This window comes from Vulpes vulpes, chromosome 2, assembly GCF_048418805.1.
Source record: "Vulpes vulpes isolate BD-2025 chromosome 2, VulVul3, whole genome shotgun sequence".
Classification (NCBI taxonomy): domain Eukaryota; kingdom Metazoa; phylum Chordata; class Mammalia; order Carnivora; family Canidae; genus Vulpes; species Vulpes vulpes.
In genome coordinates this window covers 76170506-76178476 of record NC_132781.1, presented here as the reverse complement: position 1 = coordinate 76178476, position 7971 = coordinate 76170506, and the positions used below count along the sequence as shown (strand labels likewise).

The 7971-nt window shown below is 43.2% G+C and overlaps 1 protein-coding gene across 2 annotated transcripts in view; it reads left to right on the top strand.

The window, feature by feature from the left end:
* Nucleotides 1-314: 314 nt before the first annotated feature.
* Nucleotides 315-7971, top strand: part of CEP135 (centrosomal protein 135) — a 77330-nt gene continuing 69673 nt past the window's right edge. The window contains exons 1-4 of one of the 2 annotated variants that reach the window (XM_026003581.2): nt 315-452; nt 3970-4127; nt 5611-5801; nt 7143-7310. In XM_026003581.2, coding sequence (XP_025859366.1) covers nt 4015-4127; nt 5611-5801; nt 7143-7310 — 472 coding nt within the window. In that variant the 5' untranslated portion in view covers nt 315-452; nt 3970-4014. Of the gene's footprint in view, nt 453-537; nt 836-3969; nt 4128-5610; nt 5802-7142; nt 7311-7971 lie in introns of those variants that run through there. The other variant, XM_026003580.2, reaches the window with a different exon arrangement.

Below are 7971 nucleotides of genomic sequence, written 5' to 3'. Positions count from 1 at the left end.
GGCGTGGTCAGCCCACCTGGCGGTCAGCCCACCTGGCGGCGAGCCGGCATGCACCTGGCGGGGGACGCTTATCCGTCGCGGGGACCAAGGCCTGGGCAGCGTCTCCAGCCCGCGCTGCGCCGCCCGCCCACGACTCAGGCCCACGGGAGGAGCGTTGCAGGCGTCCTCGGGCTCCTCGGTGAGGCGGGGCGCGCCGGCCGCCAGGGGGCGCCGTGGCCGCGCGCCCGCCAGCCGTTGCGTTTCCGGGCACTGGGGCCCAGCGCCGCCATCGCCGCCGCGCAGCGCCCGCCTCTCCCGTTACCGGGGCAACCGCGGCGCCGACTCCGCGCCATTTTCAAACTGTCCCAGCGCCGCAGCTGAAGTGCGGGGCGGAAGGAACCAGCCGCGGGGCGGGGGCGAGCCCCGAGGGGCGATGCGGCCGCGGGCGAAAGGAGCGGCGGCGGGAGCTGCGGGTGAGTGCGGCTGTGGCGGCGGGAGGGCCCCGGCAGGTCCCCGCGGGCCGGGCCCGGGTGCTGCCGGGAGGGCGGCCGCGCGGCCGCGGGAGGAAGTGGGGCCCGGCCTTGGCGGCGACGCCGCGAGCCGCCCGCTCCCTCCCGCGCCGCCCCCCGCGGGCGTCGGTGCGGCGTGTGCCTGCGGCCGGCCGCGGCTGACGGGCTGACGGAAGGGTTCAGGTGCCCTTCGCCGCGGGGCCGGGCCTGTGAGTGAACCGCGGCGCCGCAAAGCGCGGGGCGGGAGCCGCTTGGTGACCTTTGCCTGCGCCTCCGTGGGCACCCCGCCTCCCAGTCTCGCCTCCTTTAAGTCCAGCGTGGAAAAACACGAGGCAGCCTCAGTTAAGGTTGGTGTTTTGTTTTCTTTCGACCCCAGTGCGTACAGGATACACTTGTAAGAATGAGACGTCGGGGCTTCGGCCGCCCGGGTGGCCCCGCGGCCTAGCGCCGCCTCCGGCCCAGGGCGTGACCTGGGGACCGGGGATCGAGTCCCGCGTCGGGCTCCCGCGTGGAGCCTGCTTCTCCCTCTGCCTGCGTCTCTGCTCCTCTGTGTGTGTGTGTGTGTGTCTCACGAACATATAAAATGTTTAAAAAAGATGTACTGGCTTTCAGTCACCCCTTCCCTCAGTATTAAGCGAGTGAGGAGTTCTAAACACGTACGCGGGGGGGGGGGGACCTCCAAACTTACCCCTTTTAAAAATTATTTTATTTACTTATTCATGAGAGACACAGAGAGAGAAAGAGAGGCACAGACACAGGCAGAGGGAGAAGCAGGCTCCATGCAGGGAGCCCGACGCGGGACTCGATCCTGGGTCTCCAGGGTCACGCCCTGGGCTGCAGGCAGGCGCTCATCCGCAGAGCCCCGCCCCGGGCTGCCCCAGACCTACCCTTTTATGCTGTGCTGGAAACTTTCAGTGTAGCCACAGTGTTTGGGTGACGTAGGTGCCGCTCACTGATGAGGATGCTTTTCGTTCTTCCGGGGGAGAGGGATGGATTTTAATCTTTTCCATCCGTCCTGTGTTTGGGTGGTTTTTTTTTTTTTTTTTTTTTTTCTTTTTTTTGATTCGTCTTCATTGACCGTCTCAGCCAAAGGAGGAAGTCTTAATTCTCGGTAAACAAAAGTTGGCACCAGACAAAGGGGAGAAATGTCTGAGTGGGGAGGCCCTGCTAGTTCTTGACAGGTGTACGGGCCCATGTCTCCAGGAGTGTATCCAAAACGCCTTGCATCATCAGTCCAGTCACTCTTGTGAAAGGAACCTAGAAAGTCCATGGGGACGCCCCTAAAAGGAAAGGTTAGCGAAGAGTGTGGAGAGAGAAAGATCTGTTGAAAGGAGTAGATTAGAACTGACGTGGCACGTTGCTGCAGCTTGGTACAGATAACTATGCTTGATCTTAGCCAAAAGGCCAAGAGGCCATTGCAGCTTGGTACAGAAACCAGGGTGCTGGATCAGGACTCAGGAGACATGAATGCTTACCTTCTTTGTGGCCCAGTGGTTGGGCAAAGTTGCTCTCCAGAGGCAGCCTTTCCTCACGTTTGATGTGAAAGGATGTCTAGTACACCATGTCTCCCTTGTGAGGATCAGTTTTGCATGTATTCACATGCATTCATGTTTTATAAGTTGTGAAAAACAATAGAGATGTTAAAGCAATATTCTGTTTGTCTTAGAAATATGAATACTAGAACTATACTTACCTGGCAAAGGTTCTAAACAAGCAATTTTTTTTTAAAGATTTTTATTTATTTATTCATGAGAGAGGCAGAGACACACACGCAGAGGGAGAAGCAGGCCCCATGCAGGGAGCCCAATGAGGGACTTGATCCCAGGACCTGGGCTGAAGGCAGACGCTAAACCGCTGAGCCACACAGGGATCCCTAAACAAGCAATTTTTTAATAACTCTATCTTAGGGTACATTAATAGAGAACACATTCATAGATATTGAAAATATTGAAAAAGACTGATGAACTGTGTGTAGAGATTCATATGTGTTTGTGTCTTTTTTTTTCATTAAAATTTACATGACAAAATGCACAGACCTCAAGTGTACTATATGAAGACCTTTGGTAAATACATTTGTGTAACCAGTACTCCAATTAACATAATATTTTCATCACCCCAGAAAGTTCGCTCATAACCCTTCCAGTCAGTATCCACTCCCATTGACCCAGGCCACAGCTATTCTGGTTTCTGTCTACATAGTTTCATTTTGCCAGTTCCTGAATTTTTTTTTTTTAAGATTTTTATTTATTTATTCATGAGAGACACAGAGAGAGAGGACAGACATAGGCAGAAGGAGAAGCAGGCTCCATGCAGGGAGCCCGATGTGAGACTCGATCCCGGGACTCCAGGATCACGCCCTGAGTCAAAGGCAGAAGCTCAACCGCTGAGCCACCCAGGTGTCCCAACCATTCCTGAATTTGATGTAAATAGAATCATACAGTATGTATGTCTGGCCTCTATTGCTCAAGTAGTGTTTTCCAAGTTAATTCATGTGGTTGACATATATCAGTATTTCCTTCTCTTTTATTCCTGAATAGTATTATATTGTATAAATATCTTGTAGTTTATTTATCTGTCTACTGTTGATGGACAGTATGTTGTTTCCAATTTGGGGCTATTATGAATAAAGCTGTTATGAACATTCTTATAGAGTCTCTTTGTGGATGCTTATTTTCATTTCTTTGAAGAAATAGAATTATAGAGTTCTGGGGTAGAAGTTTAACTTTATAAGAAACTGCCAGACCTTTTCCACCATGATTTTACACTCCTGTCAGCAATGTGAAGGTTCTAGTTGCTCTAAATCCTTGATAACATTTGGTCGTGCACTTTTTAATTTTAGTCATTTTGGTATGGATGAAATTGTGTCTCCTTGTGGTTTTAATTCATATTTCCCATATAACTAATGGTGATAAGCACCTTTTTATATGATTATTCCCATTCAGTTATCTTTGCAAGGTGCCTGTTCAAGACTTTACCCATTTTCTTACCAGATTGTGTTTATTATTATTGAACTATAAGTATTTTTTGTGTATTCCATATACAAATCCTTTGTCAGATACTATGAATATTTTCTCCCACCCCTTCAATGTCTTTTTGTTTCTTAGTGGAATATGTTGATGAGCAGATGTTTTTAATTTGATGAAGTCCAAAAATTTATCAGGTTTTTCTTTTATATTTAAGTGCTTCCAAAAGAGACTTCTCTAAAGATTCTCTGCCTATCTCAGGCTTAGGAAAATATTCTTTGTTTTCTCCTTTTTTTTTTTTTTAACTATTCAATGTAGGTTTATCAGGAGATACTTCTTTTACTACAGCAACATGACTATCATAAGCACTGCATTTAAATCAGTCTAAATATTCTAGAGGGCTGCCTACCCGAAGAAAAACCAAAAATAGTTGCTTCATATTGAAAGACTCTTTTCTTTTCATGAAATAGTAATGATAGCCATAATAATAGAATAATGTTTTACTCTCTTCTTTTTAGGACTTTAATTTTAGGTAGTGAATAAAACTAGTTTTGGAAGACAAGATGACTACAGCTGCAGAAAGAAAGTATATTAATATTAGAAAAAGATTGGATCAGTTGGGATACCGCCAGACTCTGACAGTGGAGTGTTTACCATTGGTAGAAAAACTTTTCAGGTAAAGATGAAAATACAGTTCTAAACCTGTGTGATCCTTTATCCCATTTATCTAGTTTCTATTAAACTTCATGTTACAGTAAAGAAATGGGTAGGTTTTTTGTTTTTTTTTTTTAAGTCCTTCAGTCATCTGAAGCTCATCTATTCTTAGATCCTACTCCCATATATAACATCAGTTCAGGGCCTCTGCATTGCAGACCTCTAAGGGTCACCTTTCACACTATACTATTCAGAGCAAATGTTTCTGAGAGTTCTCTCTGAATAGAATTACAATTTTTTAATGTGATTTTCTGATATCATTGGGAGTTCTATGTCTGCCTCATTAGTTTTAAATTACTGTGATTTGATAAAGGTTCTCTAATATATGGTTGGTCATACTTTAGCAGTTACATGTTACTTTAACTAGAAGATTCTATGTGATTTTGTTCTTTTCCATTTTCTGTTCTTTCTTTGAGACTGGAAAAGGGAAATGCTGAGAAAGCTTTTGCATTAGGACTACAAGCTATGATGATGGTAAGAAGAGAATGGAAGAAAGATATTTGGTGGTCTTTATTATGGCCTCCAGAACCCTTCATGATCTAGTTCTAGCTCTACAAATCAGTGTTGTAGGGTGGGTGAAGTATGTCTAACCTTCTAAGAAACTGGCAGACTTTTCCCGCAGTGAACTTATACTCCTGCAGCTTCATCTGCCGTGTATTTAACCACTTGGAGCTCCCTAAACATAAACACTCCCTACCGGGCTCTCCCTACCGGGCTCTCCCTACTGGGCTCTCCATGTGCTATTCTGTCTGCCAGGTAAGTCCCTCTGTCCTCTCCCTCCTGCCCTATGCTTGTTTATCTGTATGGCCTGCAGGATTGTCACATCTGCGACATGTTACCTTCACCACTTATCGTTGTTGGAAACTTGTTTTCGTTTTTCCTTTAGAATGCAAACTCCATAAGACTAGAGATTGACTTCATCTTTGCTATACCTAGTACAGGCTGAAAACATATTTGGCACTGAAATAGTTATTGAGTTTATCACATAATATAACTTTTGACAAACTGTCAAAAGCAAAAAGCAGTATTACCTGCTCAGTAAATACTAGTGGAATGAATATTCTACTGGTATATGTTCTGAGACGAAAGGAACCAGTTCTTATAGACTAGTACTTAGCAGATAACAGGCACTCAATAAATCTTTGCTGAATGTGCAGATAATGCACCTGATTCCACAGGATCAGATGACTAATTGGACATGGGGGATGAATGAGAGGAGAGATTGAAACATACACATAGTTACGTGTATGTTTTATAACTTTTAATCTTATTTTGAGAAATTTTTGAGCATCTGGTACCTTGAAAGATTTCTTGTATTTTTGTTTGTTTTTAGATTTGATCTCACTTAATGTTAACATTTAAGTCTTCTTTTGAAATATATTCTTAGCTATTAAAAGTTAATGGACTGTTTCCTTGTATTTATGTTTTCTATTCTTTAATTTCAGTGACCTAGTTCATACAACAGAAAGTCTTCGGAAATCAAAATTATCTACTGTGAAAGCTGAAAAAGAAAGTGCCAATTTTGATTTTGTTTTGGAACCTTATAAACTTGAAAATGCAAGATTGATCAAGGAAAATAATGAATTATACCTGGAATTAATGAAACTGAGAGAACAGTCAAGCCAACACATTAAAGGTACAGATTTGTGGGACGCCTGGGTGGCTCAACGGCTGAGCCTCTGCCTTCAGCTCAGGGCATGATCCCCAGGGTTCTGGGATCCAGTCCCTCATCAGGCTCCCTGCGAGGAGCCTGCTTCTCCCTCTGCCTATGTCTCTGCCTCTCTCTTTCTGTGTCTCTCATGAGTAAATAAAATAAAATCTTTAAAAATAAAAAAGTATAGTTTTGTGATTTTTAAAATGCTGTGTTTTTGCCCTTTTTGTTTTTTATGTAGGGAAGACTCATGTAGAAATGTGAGAGCCTTCCTGATAACAGACTTGAAGTAATGTAGAGTGCACTGAAGAGTTCCCAACAAGTAAAATACGTTCGCGTTTCATAGCTATAATCATCCTCACTATACCTGAATTAAATTTTTAGAATTAGGGATCCCTGGGTGGCTCAGCGGTTTGGCACCTGCCTTCGGCTCAGGACGTGATCCTGGAGTCCTGGGATCAAGTCCTGCATCGGGCTCTCTGCAGGGAGCCTGCTTCTCCCTCTGCCTGTGTCTCTGCCTCTCTCTCTGTGTGCTTTTCATGAATAAATAAAAATATTTAAAAATAAATAAATAAAATTTTTAGAATTAAAATGGCTATAGAAAGAAGCACAGCATAGTCAACGATATTGTAATAGCACTGCACAATGATAGCGAGTAGTTACACTTGTGGTGTGCATAGCATAACTTACAGAGAAGCTGAATCACAATGTTGTACACCCGGAACTAATGTAACGTGTCAACTATACTCAGTAAATTTTTTTAATCAATAAAAAATATTGCTGTAGGAAATATTAAATGCTGAAATTAAAGAAATGTCCTTGAAACGACTTTCGTTTCTCCCTAAGAAGACTAAAATGAGGTGAAAGCCTCGTATCATTCTGATTCTTTAATACTTCGTCTTCGAACTAGAAGAGTGAATAGAATGATTTCAAAGGTGCTGATTACACCTTCAAAGGTGATGACTACAGAGGGTAATTGAATGGCTATCTTACTATAACTTCTTCTTAAATTCAGTAGAAAGCCCTGCCTAATACCCGGCATGAATTCATAATCCTTCAGTTTCATGCCCAGTTTACTACATTAGATCAAAAACCATAATTTATATTAAGCCGTATAGCAGAGGAAAACTAATTCCCTTTTTTGTTTAGTGACTTACTTGTAGTTTTGTTAACAGTGCTAGAAAAGGTAATAGCCTTTCAAACAAATCTTGGGTAAGAATCAGATGGAGCCCTTTCAAATTAATGTGACTTTTTGAATCTTTGTGAAATGGAAGGACTTCTAGATTTCTTGATCTGTAAAATAGTCTGAATCTTTTTCATTTTAAGAGTTGAAAACTACGGTGAAGAAGTGTGCACGTGAAACAGCTGATCTGAAATTTCTAAATAACCAATATGTTCATAAACTCAAACTTTTGGAGAAAGAGAGCAAAGCTAAGAATGAAAGAATTCAACAACTTCAAGAAAAGAATTTGCATGCTGTAGTACAAACTCCGGGTGAGTCTGCTCCTTCTCAAAACAAATTATACACACCTAATCTTTTAAAGATATTAAAACTGTTGGGCAGCCCCAGTGGTGTAACAGTTTGGCACTGCCTGCAGCCTGGGGTGTGATCCTGGATACCTGGGATCGAGTCCCACATTGGGCTCCCTGCATAGAGCCTGCTTCTCCCTCTGTCTGTGTCTCTGCCCCTCTCTCTGTGCCTATGAATAAATAAATAAAATCTTAAAAAAAAAAAAAGATATTAAAACTGTTGACTAAAGACTAGATGATTTTGGATTGTCACATAAACTTTTAAATTTATCTCTAAAGATCCAGGTTATATTTTATACGTGTGCTTAGGAATGTTATATAATAGTAGTTTTCTAGATACAAGTAGTCTGACTAACTTCAATGCTCAGAGTTTTATTTCCTTAATCATTATTTTAACTTCTTTTTAAAATTGTTGGGGCAGCCCCGGTGGCTTAGCGGTTTAGTGCCACCTTCAGCCCAGGGCATAATCCCGGAGTCCCAGGATTGAGTCCCACATCAGGCTCCCTGCATGGAGCGTGCTTCTCCCTCAGCCTGTCTCTCCCTCTCTCTTTCTTTCTCTCTCTCGTCTCTCTGCGTCTCTAATAAATAAATAAACTAAAATCTTTTTAAAAAAATAAAATAAAAA